We start from the raw sequence: 25,607 nt of genomic DNA, 5'->3' as shown, positions 1-25,607 counted from the left end.
GTTGTAAGGGAGACACTACCTTTTCCAGGCACTGAGTGTAATTTCTGGAAAACAAGGCCACATTGGAATCCAGAGAAGAGAAAGGCAACTTAAGCCTGGGTATAAATACAGTGTGATTGAGACGGGCGAGCAAAATACAGGCAAGAGTTTGACCTTCGAGGCAAATGCAAACTGGTAGAAGAATGAGCATGTTTGTCTCTTTTATTTTTTTATTATTTTTTTGTGTGTGAGGAAGCCCAGCCCTGGGCCAACATCCATGCCAATCCTCCTCTCTTTGCTGAGGAAGACTGGCCCTAGGCTAACATCCGTGCACATCTTCCTCTACTTTATATGGTGCGCCACCACAGCGTGGCTCGATGAGTGGTGCATCGGTGCGCGCCCGGGATCCGAACCTGCGAACCCCAGGCCGCCGAAGGGGAGCGCATGCACTTAACCACTGCGCCACCAGACCGGCCCCTTTATCTTTTATTTTTAGGAGTCCCTTAAAAGTGCCAGCTAAAGACAGGTGTTGTGGTGTAAGTGGACAGCTGATGGGATTTCAGGCCAGACAACCTAGGATCGCTTCCAGGCTCCAGCCTTCCTGGCGATGCACTGTCCCAGTCTCTGAGATAGTGGGGGGTGGTGATGATGTGGAGGACACAGCTGCAGTGAAGACCGAATTCGTGTAACTCTGAAGCACGACACAAGTGCTATGTGTTTCTCTTTCTGCCTGCCACGTGTGCACACTTCGACACGTATTCCTGATGGGGCGAGACGAGACGCCCTGTAGTGTGTTATGTGAGGTCAGCGTCCCAGGCCCCGACTGTAAAGCCAGGGGGGGACCATCAGGAGCCTGCGGGAATCAGGGAATTCTGACCGCCAGTCAGCAGAGATTGGACTCGCAGAAAGTTTTAAATCATGTGCTCTTTTTTCTGTCTCGAGATTCAGTCGCCCTTTCAGGTTATAGAAAAACACGAGTCTTTTTGGCAGATGTAAGGCCAGGCCCCACGCTGGCCTTTGCTCCATGAGCTGTGTCATCTCTCAGTGTCCCCTGCCGTTCAATTACTGAGCTCAGGAATGCCTGCCTGCCTCATAGGATTTATGTCAGAGTGGTTTTCAGTTCAATGATACATTTCTTGGTCATGCTTCAAGCAAATTCTCTGGAGTGTTTGTTTCCCTAAATGATTTCATCCTACCGACTGACTGCCTTTGGTGGCCACCACACGTGAGAATAAAGTGGAGTCATTGCAGATCAGCCATATAAAAGCGAGGATGGAGAGAAGGTGACTAGCCGTTGTGTCGGAGAGAGCCAAACGGCGTGTCCTTCCGGGCCCCGTCTTCAGGGGACTGACTGAATGCACCCACACGTACAATTTATGCTACTTAGCAACGTCAGAAGGTAGGAAAGGGCACCGAGGAATCAGAATTCTTACAAAGGTGGCAACGTTCGTTTTATGAATTAGAAAATACACATATTCAGAAGCTATTGTTGTGTGAAATTAGGCCTGATGTAAGAACACACAGTTAAAGTGCACTGAACATATTTCACTGTGATTTTGCAGTCATTTGTATTCATAATAGTTGTTGCTCGTGATTTTGCAAATTGCCTGTAGCAGTGATGGAATAAAGGAAGCATTCCATCTTCCAGGCAGATCGACCAACAGAGCAAGAATTTTAAGTGGACTTAGGATATGGAGAAATTGCATAGGTTTTACTCCTAAAGAACCGAATTCTATGCATCGAAAAGGAAATTCCTTTTTCGAGGTTTCATTTACTCAACCGACTGCATACTGCTGCTTTGTTGGTGAGACGAATGACCCACTTGCTCATTCTCCTCATCTGTAAATAAATGGTCTTTATGAATAAGATATTCACTGGTGATCTAAGACGCTGTGAGGCTGGGTTTGACTTAATGGGAGAGATGCACGTGTGAACAAAATGCAAACCCCGTGATGGCTCACTCTTGTTCCAAGTACGATGTTCTAGACATACAGACTACCTGTAGGAAAGTCTGATGTGAGTTGGGTGGAAAAAATTAAGTATCATAGAAAATCCAAAAATGAATTGAACCCAGTTGCTTGTAGGTACAGTGCTTTTGCTGAATAAATTTCAGACCAACTCAAAGTATTAAACATTAACCAAATGAAGGAGTTAGAATCATGTGTAATGGGTGCATTGTATATATGCAAATTGTCATTCAAAGTGTTTGGAAGACTTCTGATAAATTGTATCATCAGTTGCAAGTTCCTATTTATTTCCATTGTGCAAAAATAAATTACTGCCTGCCTCTATCCAAATTATTGTAAATCGTGAATTGGTGGGATCTGAAATGATGAGAGCACTCAAAGTGAAGCCAGAATTTGGGGTTCAAATCCTACCCCTTACTGGCTATGAAAGCAGTGTAGACTGTTCCCTTACACTCTCCAGATCTCCAGCCTTTTCACATACAGTGGGAATAACAGAGTTCCTGTGATGGTTAAATTATACAATGGACATAAAGGGACTTTATAAAATGTACACTTCCTGTGCAAATGGGAGGGCAAGGAGTTATTTCATATGGGTGAGTACATAATCAACCTTGTTGTTCAAGAATTTTAATGATGAAAACCACTGATAAGTGCTTCTCATGACTAAATTAAAAGATTTTGGTTAGCAAAATGTATTTGTGTTAAAAAGAACACACTTGTAGAAAATTCTAGAAGGCTACAAATGAAGCTTACTGATAGAGGCTATCTCTGCACGATGAGAGTGGGAGGACTTGGAGCGGGTTGAAAGACTTTGAACGTTTTACCCTGATATCAGGATTTCTCAACCTCAGCACTATTGACATTTGGGGCCGGATAATCCTTTCTCGTGGAGCAGATGTCTTGTGTGTTGTAGGATGTTGAGCAACATCCCTGGCCTCTCCCCACCCATTAGATGCCAGTAGCACCCTTCCCCCAAGTTGTGACAACCAGAAATATCTCCGGACATTGCCAGGTGACCCTTGAGGGGGGCAAAATTACCTGTAATTGAGAAGCACTTAAAATGTCCCCCATGAACATGTATTACTTATATAATTTTAATGACATTTAAAACAAAATTTACCCAAAGGAGTTGAAAACCTACATTCACGCAAAAACCTGCACACAGATGCTTATAGCAGCTTTATTCATCATTGCCCAAACTTGGAAGCAGCCAGATGTCCTTCAGTAGGTGAATGGATAAATAAACTGTGGTACATCCGGACAATGGAATATTATCAGCACTAAAAAGAAATGAGCTATCAAGCCATGAAAAGACATGGAGGAACCTTAAATGCATATTACTAAGTGAAAGAAGCCAGTCTGAAAAGGCTGTATACTATGATTCCAACTCTGTGACATTCTGGAAAAGGCGAAACTATGGAGACAGTGAAAACATCAGTGGTTGCCAAGGGTTGGGGTGGGAGAGAGTTGAATAGGTGCAGCACAGAAGGTTTTGTGTGTGTGTGTGTGTGTGTGTGTGTGGAAGATTGGCCCTGAGCTAACATCTGTTGCCAATCCTCCTCCGTTTTTCCTTTTTTGTCCCCGAAGCCCCAGTAGATAGTTGCATGTCATAGTCGTACGTCCTTCTAGTTGCTCCATGTGGCACGCCGCCTCAGCACGGCTTGATAAGCAGTGGATAGGTCCGTGCCCAGGATCCGAACCCGCGAAGCCTGGGCTGCTGAAATGGAGTGCGTGAACTTAACCGCTACACCACCAGGCTGGCGCCAGCACAGCGGGTTTTTAGGGCAGTAAAACTTTTCTGTATGATACTATAATGGTGGACACGTCATTATACATTTGTCAGATCCATAGAATGCTCAATACCAAGAATGAGCCCTAATGTAAACCATGGACTTTGGGTGATTAAAATATGTCCAAATAGGTTCAGCGATTATAACAAATGTACCCTCAGGTGGGGTCTATTGAGAATAAGGGAGGCTGGGGGGTGTAGGGGTAGGGGGTTTGTGGGAACTCCCTGTACCTCCCTCTCAATTTTGCTGTGAACCTAAAACTACTCTAAAAACTAAAGTCTATTAAAAAATAATTTTTAAAAGGCAAAAAAAATTAAAGGTGTCATTTCCAAACTGGTGAGATCATTCTGTTCAATTTCACATTTCTGTGACCTATAAAAGGATTGGGAAGTTTTTATGAGACTTTTTGCATATTGGTTCTGAGGGCAACATCTTAGCCTAATGTGACGATTGCACGACTGTCCCAAGGACTCCTGGTGGCAGCTCTGTGAGCGTCCCAGGGACCAGGCCACGTTCCTGCTCCCCGCCTCCACTGTGGTCATTCTCAGTGACAAAGCACGGGCCTGGTTTACTCCTGGAATAAAGCACTTCTTCCTTTGGGTGTTGGCTGTCTAGAGTCACCCTGATGATATTAGTAAGTTGTCTGATTTAGTAGTGAGTTATGAGTGCAGGACTTAATAAATCTAACACGATATTGCGCCAAGGCAGGGGTTGGCAGACTGCTGCCCAAAGGCTGACTCTGCCCCCAGGCTGTTTTTTGTAGATAAAGTTTTATTGAAACAATCCACGCCTATCCATTTACACATTGTGAATGGCTGCTTTTGACCTACTCAGCAGAGTTGAGCAGGTGTAACAGAGGCAGCATGGCGGCAGAGTCCAAAATTCCTACTATCTGGCTCTACAGAGAAAAAGTGTGCTCATCCCTGCTCTGTGGCTCTGGAATTTCCCCTCTTCTGTTGCCATATCTAGGTGTGTCTCCCAACTTTTAAGGTCAGTTTCAGAAAGGGCTGAGGGAGGGCGATAATAAATAGAGCAGCCTAACTAGACGGGAAAGTAGAGAACATCAAGAACATTTCATCATAAGTGTTTTGGGGAGTTCCTGTTTTTCTCTGCATGTGAGATGCACATAACGAGTACCAGCATGTATTTATTAAAATGCCTGGCTTGTGCACTTTTTCATCAAAGATACAAAATTCTATCACTTTTTCTGATTAAAAAAATAGAAGAAGTCGGGGCTGGCCCCGTGGCGTAGCGGTTGAGTGCGCGCGCTCCGCTGCTGGCGGCCCAGGTTCGGATCCCAGGCGCGCACCGACACACCGCTTGTCAGGCCATGCTGTGGCGGCGTCCCATATAAAGTGGAGGAAGATAGGCACGGATGTTAGCCCAGGGCCAGTCTTCCTCAGCAAAAAGAGGAGGATTGACATGGACGTTAGCCAGGGCTGATCTTCCTCACAAAAAAAAAAAAGAGAAGTGTTAGCAGCACTCATGATAGAAGCTCTTGACAGAACGTGGCAGTCATATGCGGGATGTTGTCCCAGGTGCTGTTGGGGCCATTGTTTGAAGGATTCTCAAGAAAGAGACTCTCAGACTGAGATTGACGTGGGAAGTTCACTGGGGTTATAGATCAGATGTGGGGGAGTGGGGAGCAGAATGAGGCCAAGCGTAGAGCTGCCATGCCTTCTGGAAAGCCATTTCTGCCCCATCCCTCCAAGTCTGCCACCCCCGATCAAAGCACTTCTTTAGCTGGAACATGTCTTTAAGAGCAGAGGCTGTGACTTCTCAGTAGTATATTCCTCAGTCCCCTAGAGGTGTCTTAAGTGAACAACTGAATGCAACCTCAGTGTGATAATGCTCAGGCTTCTTAAGGAGCCTGATGGTGTGGGCTCTCTATAGTCTTCCAGCTGACCAGGATCACCGTGTAGTATTACCTTCGCTTAGGAATCTCTTCCTAAAGGCAGGTTTCTCTCCATGTCCGGGAATCACTCCATGTTATGTTTCCTCTTATACGATTTCTTCACCTCGAAAACATCTTCCCCACATGCATGAAGCAGGTAAGAAATGGAAGAAATCACAAAGGAAGAAAATGATAAATTGAACAGAGTACATGTATTCGAAGACAATACATATCAATAATATATGATCAATATATTATATGAGATATGTATACATACATACATATACATTCATAGACAGAATATATACTTATTCAAAGAGAGTTTGTTATTGACAGCATAGGGTTTGGTCTTGCTTTTTTCTCCAGTCTCACAATCTCAGCCTTTTAATTAGAAGGGTTATACCATTTACCACTGGCTATTTGTTTTCTATTTGTGCCATTCTGGGGTTTTTTTACCCTCTGTTCCTGCATACGTTTGCATAAATTGAGAATTTTTATGATTCTAGTTTACTTTTAGCTTATTAGCTGTACCTCTTTGTTGTAGAGTGTTGCTCTGACATTTACAATGTGCATCTTTAACTTAACCACCTCTACATTTGGATGATATTATTTCCACATCATGTATAAGCACTAACAACAATGTACCTCTATTTTTCTTCTTTCCTTAATTAGTTCTTTGTACTACTGTTGTCATACATTTTACTTTTGAATATGTTTAAAGAAATACATGGTTATTCATTTTGCATTAAGCAGTCAATTATATGTAAAAGAAATTTTAAGATGAGAAGGGTTTTTATATTGACTCCTATATGTACCATTTCTGCCACTCATCTTTCCTTTGCATAAATCCTAATTTCCATCTGAGTTCATTTTTCTTCCCCTTAAAGTACTTCCGTTGAGCCACCCCTGATGGCCTACTGGTTAAGGTTTGGCGCACTCCACTCCAGTGGGCCGGGTTCGGTTCCCAGGCGTGAAACCACACCACTCGTCTGTCAATAGCCATGCTGTGGTGGCAGCTCACATAGAGCTAGAAGGACCTACAACTATGTACTGGGGCTTTGGGAAGGGAAAAAAACAGAGAGAGAGGAGGATTGGCAACAGGTGTTAGCTCAGAGTGAATCTTTCCCAGCAAGAAAAAAAACAACCAAAAAAACTTCCATTAATATTTCTTGTAGGGCAGGGTCTACTGGCAATGAATTCTCTGCATTTGTCTGTCTGGAAAAGTCGTTATTTTGCCTTCGTTTTTGAAAGATATTTTGTCTGAGTGCAGAATTTTTGGTTGACACGTTCTTTCACTCTTTCAAGATTTTATCCCATTGTCTTCTGGCTTTCATTGTTTTTGACAAGAAGTTTTCAGATTTTGTTATCTTTTTCCGGAGGCGTATCGGTGTTTTTTTTTGTGCTGCTTTCAGGAGGTTTTTGTTGCTGACTTTCAGGAAATGGATTGTGTCTTCTTGGAGTTTTCTGTGGTGTGTATCCTGCGTGGGATTTGTTTAGCTTCTTTGATCTGTTTTACCTTTTTAACCTAGAATTTCCCAAACTTATTTAGTCTTGGAATCTTTGCTTTAAGTCATATGTTACCATCTCTAAGAACTAGTGTTTCAAGAATGAACACTAAAACAAACACTAAACCCAATTTTGGAAATGATGATGAAAATCACTATTTATTATTTTTGCGTGTTTGTAATTCCATGTTGACTACTTGAACCATAGAGAATTGGGTTACCCAGAAGCTCTTGGGCTTTTCTCTAGCAGTCTCTTGGGCATTTCCCTAGCAGTGTGTAGAGTGTGTAAACAGTAGCTTGTGAAAGGGGGACCAGCAGTAACTGTTTGGGTAACTGGCGGCTTTATGGGCATGCTCCAATAGTAACCATCTTCCCCATCTCAAATGGAGGTCAAAAATTTACCAAACTCTTTTTCTCTCGCATTTGTACGGTAATGATCCATTGACAAGTTAATGCGCACTAAAAGAAAATTGATGGTGCACCCAAGATTACAGATAACGGTACTGAAATGTTGATTCCAAAAAACATTCAAACTCCAAATTTTTTCTGTAGACACTGGATAGCAAATTTTATCAGTTAACCATACAAACTATTTTTAAAAGAAAAACATTTTAAGATGTTACTTGTTTTTAATTTATAGCTTTCTGGTATGTTTATGATATATATGCTCATCTTTAAAGAATATTAAAGGGTAGGCCTTTGGACTTTGTGTACAAAATTAGTGTCATTAATCATTAAGAAAACAATATAAAACATTTTTTCTGTGTCATAAATATAAATTTTAAAGGGAAGGGGTCCCTTTGGTGTTTTCTCTTTTGGTTTACATATAAACAGACACAGGTACACATTTACTACAGGGGCAGAAAATAAACCACCTAAGTAAAGGGTATTCCAAAAGTGAGTTTTTATTAAAGGCGAGATGATAAGATATGAGGAAATAATCAATGCATTGTGACTTTTTACCTCGCAGTACCCATTTTCCTAGTTGGGTGAGTAAAAAGAGAAATGAGGATGATGGCCTGGTTTTAATTCCCTATGGATAAGGGCTCATCTGGAACTGCCCTACTTCTTGACACTATTATGATAGTAAAAGTAACATTTATTTTTATAAGTCATTACCATCTTGGCACATTTGCATTCATTTTAGTCAAATACTGTCATCTTTACATTGCAAGCTTCCAAAGTCTAAAAAAATGCACATTGGTTTTATATTTCTCTTGGAGAACACATAGTCTTCTAATAGCAAAGCCTTTATTGGAGTGCTTAGTGACTTTTGTATTCAGAGTCCATCAGAAAGTTGTCTTTAAAATTTCAACATATCCTTGAGAAGTCTTTCCAAGGGAAATTTGGGAGAGTTGGGCAAACCATCAAATATTGAGCATGGAATATCATCGTCTATGTGGATGCCTAGATGCATGGAGGATTAAGATGAAGAAGGTGGTTCACAAAATTTCTGCTGCCTGCAGCTCAGCGCTGTGAGAAAATCATGAGAGTAGAGTGATGATTTAGTGTATGTGAGCACTGGCTATGACACTGTTGTTGGTGGTGCCTGGGATGCATCAGTGAAGACACATCGTGACATTGTAGGATTCCTTATTTATTATAAGAATTAAGTGAGTTTAAAGCACTTAGAACAGAGCCAGGCAGCCAATAGGTGCGATTATGTGTTAACTATTATTATTGTTTTTTAATAACTTTATTTAACCCAATGATAGCAGTCCCGTTGCATTGTGGAACCATACCAAATGCATACTAACAACCTGGAAAACATCATTCTGAAGAACATGCTTTGGCAAACTCTCTCCTACTTATTTTAAACTTCCAGTTGCTTGGCTTCCAAATTCATTTGGTTCTAGGTTTTCCTGGCAGCAACTCTGCACATCATTGTTCCCAGTCTGTGGAAAATGATGCAGAAGTGCTTGCTAAAAAGGCCTCCTGCCCCAGGTATCTTTCCTACCTGTCCTTCACAATGTGTTAGATTCTGAGGGTCGGGAATGCTGGTGTGACTTAGCTCGGTGGTTCTGGCTGAGGTCTCTCTTGAGGCTGCAGTCAAGATGTCAGCCAGGGCTACAGTCATCTGACGGCTCGACTGGGGCTGCACCATCTGCTTTCCTGGTGGCTCGCTCACGTGGCTGGCAAGTGGTGCTGGCTGTTAGCAGGAGGCCCCAGTTCTGCTCCATGCTACCTTCTCCACAGGCAACGGAAGGAATTTTATTATTGAAATTTGATTTATTTTAGCAAGAGAGAGAATTGATATTTATACAGTTAAGCATTTAATTTATGATCAATAAAAAGGTACGTTTATCCTTTTGACTTAGTGATCCATGTAGGCTATTTGTTTTGTTTTGTAAATTGGGCAACCAAGAAGAAAGCATTATGACAATCTGTGAAAATATCCCTTAGACAATTCTTTCTGAATCTAAGATCTGTGTGAAAGTGTTATTTCACCTTCTAATATTTCACAATAAAAATCAAGCAGAAGACGTGAAGAGATGAACTTAGCGATTCTAAAATCTGTTCTATTAAAATAAAATTTCTCAACTTTGGAATAATTGACATTTTGGGGTGGACCAGTCTTTCTTGCGGGAGGCTGTCCTGTGCATTGTAGGATGTTGGGCAGCCTCCTTGGTCTCCACCCACTAGATGCTGGTAGCACTCGCCACTCCAGTTGTGACAATGAAAAATGTCTCCAGACATTGCCTGATATCCCCTGGGATGGAGGGCACGCTCGCCCCTGGTTGAGAACCACTGTGTTAAAACATGGACACATTGTGATAATCCCATGCATGAGCAACTCTGAACTCAAAACTTTGATGCTAAACCACCAGGAGGGTTAGAAAGACATCCGGGGCTGAAGGCAAAAACAAACAAACAAAATAAATCCGGTGCCTCTGGTTGCCTGATATACTTTGAAAAGCTTCTGAGCCGGCAGTTATTTGGTTTGCTCCAAGCAGAGAAATAGTGCCTTATTCATCTCTGGCCAGGGCTCCATAAGGATTTGGTTGACGTGGGGGAAGGCTTAGTCTGCAGTGGCAGCAAGTAGATGAACTGTTCAGATCTGACCACAGCATGTGCATGTCAGACAGAGAGTGCTTGCTGTGCAGGGCTCCAGCTTTTGGTCGTTTGCCAGCTGTGGCTCTCACGTTGGCAGGTTTTCTGGCTCCCTCCTGCACATCCATCCCCTGTGCGGACTGCCCTGCCTGCTGGAGCTAGACCATCAGCTCTTGTCCTCAGGTCCCCATGTTCCCAGGTCCCAGCTCGCCACAGCTCGGCCTCCCTCCACCTGTCCTGTTTGCATCTTTCAGTGCTGGAGAGGAGGAGGCTTCCTCAAAGGACAATAAAGGCAAAATGATGTGGGGCAATTCCCCTCCAAGGTATATACCCCGAGGGATGGAAGACGGGCTCAAACACGTACTTCTATGCGAATGTTCATAGCGGCACTATTCACAATAGCCAGAAAGTGGACACAAGCCAAATGCCCATCAGCTGATGGATGGATAAACAAAATGTGGTCCGTCCATACAGTAGAACAGTATTCAGCCATAAAAAGGAATGAGCTACTGATGTATGCTACATCATGGCTGAACCTTGAACACAAATGCTCAGTGAAAGAAGCCAGATACAAAAGATATTGTATGATTTCATATATATGAAATTGTCCAGGTTAGGCAAATCCGTAGAGACAGAAAGTAGACTGGTGGTTGCCAGGGCTGGGGGAGGGTGGATGAGGAGTGACTGCTTAATGGGTACAAGGATTCCTTTTGGAGTGATGGAAGTATTTTGGGACTTGACAGAGGGGATGGCTGCACCACATTGTGAATGTTCTAAGGGCCTTTCCGCCTCCTACCTGGAAGGACTTCCAGTACACGTCTACGCCGTGTCATGCCAAGAGCTGAAAGCAACCAGAAAATTAGTCTTCTTTATAATTATTACCACCTTTGAGAATAAAGAATGTATTGCATTTGTTAAAATCATTTGCATTTCACGCAAATATTTTCCAATACGTAAACTTTTTGCTAGCACTCTTTATTGATAGTGGTTCTATTTGGGGACTATTAATAGTGGGAAAATCAGTAATGACCAGATACTGGAAGGTCAGATTTCTCATTTTGATTCCTTGTTTCTAGCAATAAACTAATTAATTTTGACATGTTGCAAAACCAGAAGAATGTCATCAACTAAAGTCATATTTCCCTTTTTTGGCGTTTATAACACACAGATGATATTAATTATACTTATTGAGTTTAACAGCATATATAAAAGATAATCTTCAATTCCAAGACTCTAATTTGTAGGTTACCATCTGTTTTGGACCAAAGAATAAGAATTTGATCCTAAAGCTTTTTTCTGAACAGCTTATAATAAGGGCTGTTTGTATATTAATTACTTATTGAATTATTATGGATTTTAATGTTTTAATTTTCAAGCAATTTGGGGCTTATTGTGGTGACATCTGCTCATATTTTGATACTTTATGGTATTTAGCAATTTCATCATAAGGCTGTTTTTTTTTCCCCTGGTAATTTACAAGCCAATCCTGAAAACAGTCATTTGCTTTCTGTTTAAGGTTACTATAAGGAGTATTGTCCTGTTTCATCTCCACTACAGAATTTTTTTCGTGATAAAATGTATTTTTATTTTATAAGCAAAATCAGTGTTCCCTTGTGCCTGCTTTACTGCGGTGCCCTTTAATTTATGTTTAAAGAGTTGTAGAGGAATTTTGTTTAAATCTCATAATTTTTCTTTGGTGGTAGATTTTTTTTTAATTGCCCTGCTTATTACTTTTATCTTATGTATGCTTATGATGTTTTTAAAAAATGTACTGCAATGAAACCTAAGGGCTATGAACCTGCCTGTAGAATCCTTTAACAACCTAACTATAAACATGACTCAGTGGGAATAATTTGCCTGAATTTCCTGAAAACATTCCATGAGGTTCCGTATAAATTCACTAATAAGAAATAGCTTCATTGTAGCTTCACTTGTGGATTTGAATTTTATTAAACCTGGCACCTTTTTGTTAAGACTGTTGAATAAGAATGTAGAGAAAATGGGGGAGTGTTTAATTTCCTTAGTTCTTGAGTTTGTAGATAACAATAGATAATTTAAACTCTGTAAGGAAGCTAGATTCATTCACAACTAAAGAAATTCTATATGGAAGAAGATAAATATTGCTAAGTAAATGCTTTTTGAATGCTTATTGTTTATATTGACAGAAAAATACAAGCAAGTTTTTGATATGAAGGATTATCTTATGAGAGAGAAACCTGGCTTCTTTAGAAATCAGCACAAATGGAACCCCTGTGAAATGGAAATCTATGAGTACAGGCAGACCTTGGAGATGTTGTGGGTTCAGTTCCAGACCACTGCAATAAAGCAAATATCGCAATAAAGCAAATCACATGAATTTTTTGGTTTCCCAGTGTATATAAAGGTTATATTTACACTATACTATAGTCTAGTAAGTGTGCAATAGCATTATGTCTAAAAAACAACGTACGTACCTTAATTTAGAAATTCTTTATTGCTAAAAAATGCTAGCCATCATCTGAGCCTTTAGTGACTTGTAATCTTTTTGCTGGTGGAGGGTCTTGTAAAAATCACAGTATCTGTGCAGCGCAATAAAACGAGGTATGCCTGTACAATAATGGAAAAGTTGGGACTTATTAGTCAGTCCCTTTCTTTTGCTTTATTTTAGGGAAGCCAAAGGGGGAAAAAGATTCTACTGTTTCTGTGTTTTTATGAGCACAGCATATATTAGGGTGGATATATACACACAAATATGCATGCTGTAGTTATGGTAAATGTTAGCTCAAGCGATATCTGAAGTTTCTCTAACACATGTTTTCTTCTCTTAAGGGGGTGTACAGTTTAATTTATTGGTTGCATATGTTACAGTCCCTAAAGCAAAGATATTTCAAAGGGGCATTAATTATCATTAAATGATAGCAGTAGTAATATCTGAGCTAAGATTAATTTTATCTACCTTGAGACTCTTTGCTCTCACAATTTCTACATATACAATAATACCGACTGGTCATTTTAATTTCTCTTTTCACTTTGAAAATGAAACTGCATAGTCTGCGTTCAAGTTTAAGACAGGGATTATGAAACAATAAAATACGTTAAGTTTGAGTTGGGATGAAAAAGTAAAACAATGTCGTCAATTTGAAAGAGAAGACAGAAAGGAACAGGAGAGGTCAGAGGTTAATAATTCCCAAAGAATTATAAGGTTTTTTTCAAATCTCCCGGTTTCTCCCCAGGCAGGTCCCGGCAGACGCTTTGTGATTGCTCTGATTGGATGCTGAGGAGCCCACTGTTCCCAAGGTCCACACATGAAGTCACCGTAAAGGTAAGCACCCTCCTCACCCCCCCCGGATCTTTGCCTTTTCACCTGAAATCCCTTTGAGAAGCAGAACTACGTTTTGCCAAAAGTGAACATCTATTTTAAAATGATTTTTTTCAGGAGGAAATGGCAGGTCTTTAACCCTTTGCTGTAACTGAAGGTAGTAGATAGAGCATCATTAAATTATTATGGGCTATATAGTCAATTCTACATGATGAATTGCCCTTTTACTGCCTTCTAAGAATTTTGGATACTGAGCAAGCCATTACAAACTTTTCTGGGTCTTACCAGGAGAGGATGACACCTTCTAACATCAGTCTCTCTTGTCAACATTGTGAATTAAAATTAAGCTGAAGAATTAATTATAATTGGGCACCTGAGTATAGATTTTATTTGGCTCCTGTATCTTAATGCTATGCATTATTAGTTTCTTAATACGATTTGTGTCTATCTGTAAATTGATTTGCTAGTTAACCTTGAAACTTATTGGAAAAACACAGAGATTACTACTTATAAATCTAGTGAGATGATAAGGTTTCCAGAAGAGCCAACCAAACGCCCGTAGGTGCACAGATGTCAGGAGTTGAAGCCCACATCCCAGATTAACCGCCCCCACCAAAAGTTCTGTACAAGTTTTTGTTATCTTTTGGTAGATGGGATTTTAAAGTTTGATGTTATTTATTTTTTGTATTTTCTGGTTCTTTAATTTTTTTAGGAAAAACCCCCACAGAACTTTTGTAATTTTTAAAACCTTTTAAAGATAAATTTGGGGAGGATTTTTTATTTATTTAAAAAAAAAAAACCAATCAGAACTAAACTGATAGACCTAAATTTAACTAAAGTAGGAATCTTACTAAGGTATTTTAGTTTAAAGCCAAATATATAAAAATTGTTTTAACAAAGTAAACATGTATAAGAAGTTTGATATTTTATTTAAATATTTGAAAAGTGTAATTTGTTAATAAAAACAAATTTACAAAATGTTAATTAGCTTGAGTTTGTGACTGGCTTTAACGTAGTGTAATGTTTTCAAGGTTCATCTATGTTGCAGCATGAATCAGTATTTCATTCTTTTTTTATGGCCAAATAATATTCCATTGTATGGATAAACCACATTTTGTTTATACATTCATCAGTTGGTGGACATTCGCATTGTATTTACCTTTTGGTGGTGATGAATAATGCTGCTATGAACATTGATGTACAAGTTTTTATGGGGGCATATGTTTTCATTTCTCTTGGGTATGTACCTGGAAGTAGAATTGGTGGGTCGTATGGTAACTCTGTATTTAACATTTTGAGGAACTGTCAAACGTTTTTCCAAAGTGACTGCACCATCAGTCAGTATTTTTCAAAATGCAGTTGAACCACATTCTAAAGGTCAGAGGGACGACAGAAGAGGAGGCATGTTGCTCATCAATGTTTTGATTGGGTATTAATTCAGTACTTAGGGGACATAAGCTTCAACTGACTTGAACTGAGCTCACGCTGAATTCCTGCGGTGTAGGAGGCCTCGGCATGTGGCTGTATCGATGACTTTGGATTTTTGTGTAGCCTTTGATAACTCATTGTGCAGTTCATACATGCAAATGGTGATTTGGGATTATGCTGGGAAATGGCACTCTGTTGCTTACCTCCCACAGTACCTACTGTGCAGCAATAAGATTGGGAGTCACTTGTAAGTAACATGTCCTTTCTCTGTATTGGGGGCTGTAATCAGAAAGTGAGGGCTAATAAGTGTATCCATTAGTCTTACCCAATTTCAACACAGGCCCTCCTTTGAAAGCCACTCACAGCAGACCATGGCAGTGGTGTTTTCTTGGCTCTCAGTTTTAAAGTGGTTGGTATGTTCATGAGGAACATCCACATTTTGGGGCATCACCGTTAGCTTATCAGACAGAAAGATTTCAAGCCGGGAAGCTAAAAGGCAGTTGTTTCTACTGTAGAAACAGGAAAATCTTCAGTAGAGTTGGGAAACATTTTCTGTCGAGGGCCAGAGAGTAAGTAGGTTAGGCTTTGTGGGCCAGCCGGGCTCCGTTGCAACCATTCAACTTTGCCATTGTCGTGTGAAAGCAGCTATTGATCGTAGGCAAATGGATGGACGTGGCTGAGTACCAATAAAACTATGGACACTGGAATTTGAATGTCATATCGATTTCATGGGTCATGAAATATGATTCTTTTGATTTTCTTTTCAACCATTTAAAAATGAAAAACCGTTCATAGGTCACAGGCCTTGAAAAAGGAAGCAGCAGGCAGGAGGAGTTGGCCTGTGGGCCACAGTTTGCGGACTTTGACCCAGAGGAACACACCTGTTTTATTTCCTCCTCTTCTGGCTGCAGCCCTTTGAGTTGAAGGACATCTTGGGGTGCAGCTCTGCAAGGCCCATGATATGGTTAAGACAGAATCCAAGTCGTGGTTACTTAGTGAAGGCTAAGTAACTGCAGATGTTCCGGGAGTCAAGACTTTTAGGAATTGGAGGGCCTTCCTGCCACGTAATGAGGAGTGGCTCTGGACCTCTGTAACCGCCCTAACTCAGGACTTCTCGGTCAGAGGTAGTCCTCCCACCCCCAGGGGACACTTGGTTGTGTCTGAAGGTATTTTTCGGTGGGAGGGGTGCTACTGGCATCTTGTGGGTAGAGGCCAGGGCTGTTGCTCAACATGCTACAATATATAGGACAGCCCCACAACAAAGATGTATGTGGTCCCAAATGTCACTAGTACTGAAACTGATAACCCTACTCACTGCTACTGTTAGTATTTTAAATATTATCAGTCATGGCTGTGGAAATTTAAGCTGCTGAGCATTTGATTACAAAACTCAGTTCCTATGTTTGTTGACATACACTTGAGGTCATTGGGCTCTCATCTAATACTTGGATTCATAATGCTTTAAGTTAAAAAATTAAGTTAAAAAAAATTTTTTTAACTGTTAAAAAAATTTTTTAGTATTCATTTAAATTGAAGCATCAAAAACTACTATAACACAAAATTTATAAGATCCAGGCCACCTCGGTGGATGAGGCGTCTCTTACCTTTATATCTACAGAGAAAGCCACAGCGTTTATTTTTCAGTTCTCTAGAAGCCACATTACATGAGTAAATGACCTCACTTATGACTCCACCTACCACAGGAGAGGGACATCAAGGCCAAAATAAATCCTGCATATGTGGGTGAAAATCACAGGGTCTTAGAGGTTTTATAACCAGCCAGTGTGTATTCCTGAAATTTGTTTGAGGGCCAAGTGCATATTGTGGAGAATCTGTTTCTAATTTCTCAGTCTTATTAAAATCTGTAAATTAATTTACAGATTAATCAGAAGCATTAACTTCAAGACCAAAGTCATTAGAAGCACAGGACAAACTACTCTTATGTGGAAGCCGTAGCTGTCGGTGTCTCCCAAGGCAGTCTGTTTTGAAACCTTGGGTGTATGAACTTGCATGTAACTATGTAGAGAGGAGAGGAATATAGAAGGAAAATTGTGCTGTTTGTCTTATGTACATCGTCTGGCTTGTGTGATGTGGACTTTCATAGCAGTGGTTTGCTGTTACCAAGTTGAGCATTTTTAGGAAGACTTCCTTCTAGGTCTGCCTCCCCTGCAGGCAGAGAAAATGTGTAGAGTAGATGGGGTGGCGAGCTCAGAGAGCTTGAGAGAGGACACTGTGGCCACTCAGGAGGAGGCGTGCAGATGGTCTGAGAGGTACCTCCAGGATGCCTTTGCTGTCATGTCAGTGTCTGCCATTGATATGCACTTGGATTTTGGATGAAGGCCCCAGCCAGCCATTAATTAACCTAGAAGGGCAGCCAGGCACAGAAAGGACTCTTCCTGAATACCTCACCCTGGGGATGTTTTTTTATTCCTTGAAGAAGAGCATTATTTTTGTAATACAAGACCCCTCGCCTTTGCTCTCCCAACCCTGTAGCCTCATTTCCTACTTAGGAGTGCTGAGTCACTCTCATACTGATTATTTCTGAAGACACTGCCAGGTTTTAATTACATTTTAATGAATGAAAGAACAGTTCATATTCATAGGAGAAAATTTGGAAAGTACAGAAAGGCACACACACGTACTCAGATATAAGCCTGGCATAATCCCACCTCCAGAGATAGGTCTAAGAATATTTTGGAGAGTATCTTCCATTTGTGTGTGTGTGTATACAAAACAAAATTTAGTATCATGCACATTCCATCTTGAAACCGACTTTTTTCGCATAGCACTATATCCTGGACGTTTTCCCCAGTCACAAAAATTCTTTTAAGGACTGTATCTTATTGCACTGGTTTATTCCCATATCTAAATGGTGGTGCTACTGCTAGGCATGTGAACTCTGGTAAAAAAATAATAGATTTATAATTTTGGACCATAGGGCTGGCCCCGTGGCTTAGTGGTTGAGTGCGCGCGCTCCGCTGCTGGCGGCCCGGGTTCGGATCCCAGGTGCGCACCAACGCACCGCTTCCCCGGCCATGCTGAGGCCGCGTCCCACATACAGCAGCTGGAAGGATGTGCAGCTATGACATACAACGATCTACTGGGGCTTTGGGGGAAAAAATAAATAAAAATTATAATTTTGGACTATAATATGATATGATATTATAAATTTCGACCATTTGATTCCAAGTAAATAAATATAACTGTAAAATTAGTGAAAAATGTTACCTTTTGGGAGAATTTTTTCTTACTGTAAAATAATATACATGTACTCACTGGTAAGTGAAGATAATTCCATGAAAGAAAGCAACCAAGATGAAACCACTGTTAATATTTTCATGTATTTCCCCCCATCTTTTCTATGTATATTATTTTCCTATACTTGGGGTCGAACTATAAATGCCATGATTTATTTACTCATACTGGCACTGGACAACAATGTTTCGACAGCTATATCCTGGCTCTGTTACAGTTATGCAGGAGAAGGAGATGTGCTAAGTGATAAATAATCCTGCTTCATCTCCCAAGATAAAGTGGTCCTTGAGCAGAGTTTAGACAAGGATTTTGCCAGCCCCGTGGCTTAGCGGTTAAGTGCACGCGCTCCGCTGCTGGCGGCCCGGGTTCGATCCTGGGTGCGCACTGCCGCACCGCTTCTCCGGCCATGCTGAGGCCGCGTCCCACATGCAGCAACTAGAAGGATGTGCAGCTATGACATACAACTATCTACTGGGGCTTTGGGGGAAAAAATAAATAAATAAAATTATAAAAAAAAAAAAAAAGTTTAATGGGCCAGCTTGGTGGCGCAGCGGTTAAGTGTGTGCGTACACTGCTTTGGCAGCCTGGGGTCTGCCGGTTCAGATCCTGGGTGCGCACTGACACACCGCTTGTCAAGCCATGCTGTGGCGGCGTCCCATATAAAGTAGAGGAAGATGGGCACGGATGTTAGCTCAGGGCCAATCTTTCTCAGCAAAAAAGAGGAGGATTGGCATCGGATGTTAGCTCAGGGCTGATCTTCCTCACAAAAAAAGAAAAAAGAAAAGGATTTTGATGTCAATGTTAATATGTACATTAAAAGTTTCGTCTTAAGCTGACCACTGATTGTGAAATAAAAATAAACTGAGTTCCTGTTTGAAGAGAGAAAAAACGTTCTGGAGAAAGCGAACAGGGAGGTCAGACCCACTGGTTAGAGTCCACAGGGAATTTCTTCATGTCTGTGAAGAAACACAGAGAGAAAGAAAAGTGCCTTTTGATGATGAGGTCACTCCGAACAGATTTTCCAGCTGCTCTGGCTCTCGGTCCTCAGTCTGCATGGAAACAAGTCCCAGAAGCCTGAGCCTTATCCAGAAGATGAGTTTAAGCGATGGATTCTTCCAGCGTACACGCCAACAGGCTAATAGCAGAAACGAGAAATGAGACAAACTTTCTTCTGCCCCTGGAGAAACAAAGGGCTGCTTTAAAGAGAATATTTCATAATGGGGCAAATGATGGAAAGAGCTTTCCCCTCCAATGGTATCAGGTTAGCACCCCGTTTCCCTCCCTGAAACAGGGCCGCCCTTGAATCAGTGAGTGCGCGGTTCCCTGTTCCCAACAAGGCTCTCCCGCTGTTGGCAAGACGCACTCGCCCTTTTTCTTGTCAACCACCAGCGCCAGCTCTCCAGTCGGGCTCCTGTGATTATGTCTTATAAGATAATTAAATAGCAATTAAAATTTTGTTGTTTTCGGGCTGTCCTCTCCCTTCCCAGAGAAGGATAGCATATTGCATACTATAAATATATACTAAATAAAATGAAACTCTTAAACGACGTTTCTCTTGGCGACTGATTTTTGAACTATTTTGTGAAGGGAACCATGATTCATGGGAGCTTTTGCCACCTTGAAATTAAATCGTAAAAAGAAGAAATACTGTAAATAAACTTCCCTTCAGTTTCTTGGCGGCTTTAACCCCAAATTATTATTTATGTTGGAATACTTATCTCTGGCGGGGGAACTCCAGAAATGTGATCAACCGCACTCATTTCTTCTTCTTTAAGCAGCTCGCTGAGGGGATGTTGGGGCATTAAACCAGAGTGGAAGGCGGGTATTTCCTTTTTTGCACAATCACAGCTCCAAAGACCTCAAATCAACCTAATCGAAGGTGTCTCACATCAAAACTGGGTCAGGCAAGAAAATAAACACAATTGCGCTAATTAAGAACTCGGGTTTTTTCCCCCCTTTTGTTCGAGGCCGAGGAGGAGCTACCAATGCTGAGAAAGCTCTCTTTTATTCTAGAACTGGAGAGGTTGGAAAGCATGCACTGGATGCTTCTCAGAACTTGAGGCTGGAAACCGTTGCAGAAAGCAGCTAGGTGTTAAAACAAAAGTTGTGTCTCCAACTACACATGTTAGAAAAGGGATACCCAATCACAGCCTCTGGGGCAAGTGCTCTTTTTGAAGGGCTTTATAAGTGCCACCTTGCCTGTTTGAAAACCACTGATGAACTGTTCAGGGTAAACCAGCCCCGAGCGGCTCTCTGGTGAGGGTGGTGTGTTCTGCTGGTCCCTCCACAGGGCCTTTTCAGGGCACTCTTTTGGGGATGCTTGCGGTTGGCTGAATAAGAATAATAGGTAGCACGTCCTGGATCTCTGCTGTGCATGGAGCCCTGCTCTGAGAGTTGATACAAAAGCACTTAACCCTCCCAACCTCTTCCAGGTATAGGGGCTGTTGTTTTCCTCAGTTTAGAGATGAAGAAACAACCTCAGTGCTTGCCCTGCCATCCCGAGCTAGAAAGAGATGGAGATACAATTAGAGATCAGGCTGTCTGGCTCATAGCCAGATGGTTTTGGTTGTTTTCTCTGCTGCTTACAAATCAAAAATCCTTTAAAAAGTTAACTCTCTATTGGAGAAAGCATTCCAATCCTTGGAGTGTGAGTTGTTATACATTTAGAGAGAAAATGAATCTGTGATCAGAAAGCAGAGAGCCAGAGCTTAATCACGTTTCCCGGGTAGAAAAAAAAATGATGCATAAAGAAAAATACAGGAATGGGCTAACAAAAATCGTTCATAATTCCATGTCTCCTGAGGCTCTTATATTCTCCTTCTCCGTCGTCCTGTGAGAACAGGTGTGCAGATACCTATATTGATTACAAACACTTGTGGGGCGGGGAGGGCGAACCAGGCTCTGGGTACAGGTGTGTTGTGTGGTCTGTATGTATCCCGATGCCTTCTCCTTAGACAACAAGAAAGATCTGGATGCTGAAAGACAAAATCAGTATTTAATGTTCTTATGAAAACACTGATAATTTTGTGGAAAGATTTTACGTAGACAGTTTGAAAAAGTACAGCTCTTATGGTGCATTTTATTTTATTATTTTTGGGGGTGAGGAAGATTGGCCCTGAGCCAACATGTGTTGCCAATCTTCCCTTCTTTGCTTGAGGGAGATTGGCCCTAAGCTAACATCTGTACCAATGTTCCTCTATTTTGTATGTGGGACGCCCCCACAGCATGGCTTGATGAGAGATGTGTAGGTCCACACCCGGGATCCGAACCCCTGAACCCCGGGCTGCCAAAGCGGAGCATGAGAACTTAACCACTACGCAACCGGGCTGGCCCTGCTTATGGTACATTTTAAATGCCCACTTTTAATAGCTTGGCCATTTCATTAAGCAATGTCTATGAGCTGACTCCACATTGCCGTACAACTTTGTAAATGGAGTTCATTTCAAACACAAGATGGTTATTTTTCCTCTGTAGCGGTTGTTTTCAACCAGCGGCAGTTTTGCAGTTCGGAACATCTAGCAGTGTCTGGAGAGGTCTGGATCATCACAGCTGCAGGGGATGGGGGAGGTTGTACTGGCATGTAGTGGGTGGAGGCCAGGGACGCTGCTCAGCATCGTCCTGTGCACAGGACAGCCCCGCCACAGAGAGTCATCTGGCCCCAGTGTCAAACGTACTGAAGCTGAGAGAACCTGCTAGTTAGTTTTTACTGTTTCTAAGCACCCGACGTGACAGAATAAAAGAGAAAGGGGTGAGGAGTGGTGTCTGAGTCTATTCAGGTTGCTATAACAAACATACTGTAGACTGGGCGGCTTAACCAACAGACATTTCTCATAGTTCTGGAGGCTAGAAGTCCAAGATCAAGGCACCAGCAGCCTTGGTGTGTGGGGAGAGCTGCTTCCTGGTTCATAGACTGTCTTCTTCTCACTGTGTCCTCACATGACAGAAGAGGGAAAGCTCTCTGGGGTCTCTTTTATAAGGGCATTAATCCCATCATGAGGGCTCCACCCTCATGACCTAATCACCTCCCCGTGGCCCCACCATTCACCACAGAGAGAACCTGAAATTCTGAATTGTCATTGGAACTGAGCCGTCGTCTTAACAGACATCCCCCAAAGTCTGTTCAGAGCTACAATATTCGGCAATTTATATTTTTGTTCTTGTTTACTTTCTCCTCCTTAATAATGCTTTCTTTTTTCATTCAGTTAAGCTCTGGTTTCGTAGCTTTTTATTTAGTTTCTAATATTTTCCTGATGCTGTCTTATGAGTGAACTCCCCAGAGTTCAAGCAGAAATCTCAGGACGAATTTATATTTTGACTGTCAAATTTTCTGTGTGTACAAAGGCACAGAAATATCACCAAATTAAGCTGTTGAGTATTTTTGCATGGCAAAATTCTGGTAACTACAAAATAAAATTTTGTTAAGGCTACACAGTGAGAGCTGGAATGACCCCAGAGGGGGCTGTATTAGTTGTTCATTGCCGTGTAACAGGTTACCACAAATTCAACAGCCGGAGGCAACACATTTATTGTCTCCCAGTTTTCTTGGGTCCAGAGTTTAGGCATGGCTTTGCTGGGGCCTCTTCTCAGGGTATCATGAGGCTTCAGGCAAGATGGGGGCTGGGCTGCATCCTTATTTGGAGCTTGAGCGGGGATCTACTTCCAAGTTCACCTTGTTGGCAGAATTTCAGTTCCTTTTGGATGTAGGACTGAGGTCCACGGCTTCCTGAAAGCTGCCTCCCAGTCCCCTGGGCAATTCACAGGATGGCAGTTTTCATCCTCAAGGCCAGCGGGAGAGTGTTTCCCTCCAGTCTGCTAAGTCAGAGTCTTATGTAACGTAACATAATTATGGGAGTGACAACTAGTCACCCTTGCCATATAACATAACCTTACTAAGGGAGTGGCATCCTTCTCCTTTGACATTTTCTTCGGGCTAGAAGCAAGTCACACATCCCGCCCACACTTGAGGGAAGGGGATTATACCAGGGTGGGACTCACTGGGGCCATCTTGGGTTTGACCTTTACAACAACATTTATTTAAAATACTCCCAACTTGAATGCGTATTTGGTTCTTTTATCTTTTTCCTAAGCAAGCAAAAACTTAATTCGCATTTAATGATAACGTTTTGCCGCCAATAAAGATGCCTGAAAATGTATAACAGGGACTCTGAATACAGTTCCCAAACAGCCTAAAATTTTAGTTTGGTGTTGGTGACATGGTTAAACGGAGTTGTGGCCTTTCTTGGCTACTGCCATTTGGAGTGACCACTCTTATCGATCTTTGAATCCTGGTTTGTCCTGGTTTGTCCATGTACAAGAGTTCTACTAATTGATTGACTTCTGTTCTCTTTGGGCTGGCTTGTTCGTAGGTCTAACTAGGATCGTTATGAAAAAAATCAGACTTTCTCTTCTTGGCTGCCTCAGACACAAAGGCTTCCAAAATTCTTACCACCTCCTCCCCCAACCCCCCAAGTTTCCACCTGCCTTCCAGGGACCTTAGGTCTCAGCCAGACTAATGCAGTGAGTTCCGTGGCAAAATACAAATGATGTAGGTTCTTGCTGTGGCTTCCTGAGACCTGGCCTCTTTACAGAAGTGATATCAAAGTGACAGATACGCTGACTTAGCTCTTCCCTGATATTTGTCTTCCTTCTCAGTGCTGTGTACGCCTTGGAGGTAGAGTGACCGTGGAGTTTGTCGTTTAAACTTTTATGAGTGAAAGGTATTGTGATTAATCATTTCTCCACAACAACAGGTGCAGTCTGGACCATGTGGTCACCCTTCCTAGGGGTGTTGACGTAACTACTGGTCTGCTCAGTGATCTTCCCTATCCGTCTGGAAAATCCATTAGTGTCTAAGCAAACTGCCTCGGTGGAAAGAGCGCCTTGGCATTCCATTCATGCTCCTTATCAAGTGTTTGTGATTGTAACACACACGTGATTTTTATTGAATAAGAAGTCAGTTGTTTGTTTTCATTTTCTGTTGCCCCTGAATTTGTCTTCATTAGTGTGGTTTATACCTGACTCTCCCCCAGCCTTATAAAATACACCAAAGCTTCTTTTTACAAATTTTATGTAATCACATGATCACAAACTAAAATATGAATCAGGCATTAATTACCATCATAGGTATTATTTTTTTCAATCGTCTCAAAAAGAATGCAGTAAAAAAAATACAAGCAGTGATTCAAAACTCTCTTTCCGCTTTTTCCTCTCGCCTTTCTAACAGAAGGTGGCTCCCGCTTTGTAAAGACCTCATCGCCGCGAGGTGAGGCTAAGATGAGCATAACCAGTGACGAGGTGAACTTTCTGGTGTATCGATATCTCCAGGAGTCAGGTAAGAGGGTGGTTTTCTGTCAGTAGGAAACTCATCTTCAGCAAGCTACGTGCAGAGTGATCAACCATTGATCAAAAAAACCAGGCTGTACAAAATTAAGAGCTAAGAGCATTCTTATTAAGAGTGTTCAAGGGGAGAAGAGAAGATTCTGGGGCTGACCCATCCCCAGGGTGGGATGAGGGAGTATGTCTTTTCTTCCCTTGACATTGCTGTTCAGATGAAATCAGATTGGAATTAACGTGAAGAGCAGTTGTGATGGACATGGAAAGAGGGGAGCAATTTGGTGCCTCCGCCATTGTGAGGGCATTTATGGGCTGGTGTGTGTGTGTGTGTGTGTGTATATATATATATATATATATATATATATATATATATATATGGTGTGTATATATGAACCTCTTAGATTTAAGACCACTGATTCATTGAGCTCCCAAACCCCCCTAAAATAATGGGCTCTAACCAATTTTCTAAAACTTAGGAATAGTTCTAGTTTCTTCCAACACTTTTGATTATGACCAAGACATTACTTTATGGTAAGTAATGAAAAAGCCAAATATATATTCCCTGTTGACAGAATGAACCTGTGGTTAGCAGCCGCCGCCCTCAGGGAGCAGCGAAGGGGATTGAAGGGTCCTCAGAGCCTGAAGAGTTCCTTAGTGGGATTCCTCAAACAAGTTGTTTGACGAAGCTGACCCTTGATTTCTCCATTACATGGTGTACTCCATTATGTAATATTGGGGCTGCCCCAAACAGTGGATCCTAAACACACTTTAGAGAATTGCTTGTGGGGGATTTTTTAAATTTTTGAGTCTTAATTCTTTTTTTTATTGGCTTTAGTAATTTTTTTGTTAATTTCTAAAGTGAATACTTTTTTTTTTTTTTTTTTTTTTGCTGAGGAAGATCAGCGCTGAGCTAACGTCTGTTGCCAATCCTCCTCGTTGTTTTGTTTTTGTTTTTTTTTGCTGGAGGAAGATTAGCCCTGAGCTAACATCCATGCCAGTCTTCCTCTACTTTATATGTGGGTCACCGCCACAGCGTGGCTGACGAGTGGTGTGAGTCCATGCCAGGGATCCGAACCCGTGAACCCAGGCCGCTGAAGTGGAACACGC

The 25,607-nt window shown here is 41.6% G+C and overlaps 1 protein-coding gene across 11 annotated transcripts in view; it reads left to right on the top strand.

Moving 5' to 3' along the window:
* TBL1X (transducin beta like 1 X-linked) overlaps positions 1-25,607 on the top strand; it is a 223,321-nt gene that overhangs the window by 140,712 nt on the left and 57,002 nt on the right. For 9 of the 11 annotated variants that reach the window (XM_087426577.1, XM_087426579.1, XM_087426583.1 and 6 more), the window contains 2 exons: positions 13,399-13,487; positions 24,391-24,498. In XM_087426577.1, coding sequence (XP_087282703.1) covers positions 24,441-24,498 — 58 coding nt within the window. In that variant the 5' untranslated portion in view covers positions 13,399-13,487; positions 24,391-24,440. The remainder of the gene's footprint in view (positions 1-13,398; positions 13,488-24,390; positions 24,499-25,607) is intronic. The other 2 variants (XM_087426585.1, XM_087426586.1) reach the window with 1 other exon arrangement.

The sequence above is a fragment of the Ceratotherium simum genome, chromosome X (assembly GCF_057802395.1).
Source record: "Ceratotherium simum simum isolate JZ-2026a chromosome X, ASM5780239v1, whole genome shotgun sequence".
Lineage (NCBI taxonomy): Eukaryota > Metazoa > Chordata > Mammalia > Perissodactyla > Rhinocerotidae > Ceratotherium > Ceratotherium simum.
The sequence above is the reverse complement of the archived record's forward strand: the minus strand, read 5'-3'. Positions and strand labels throughout refer to the sequence as shown.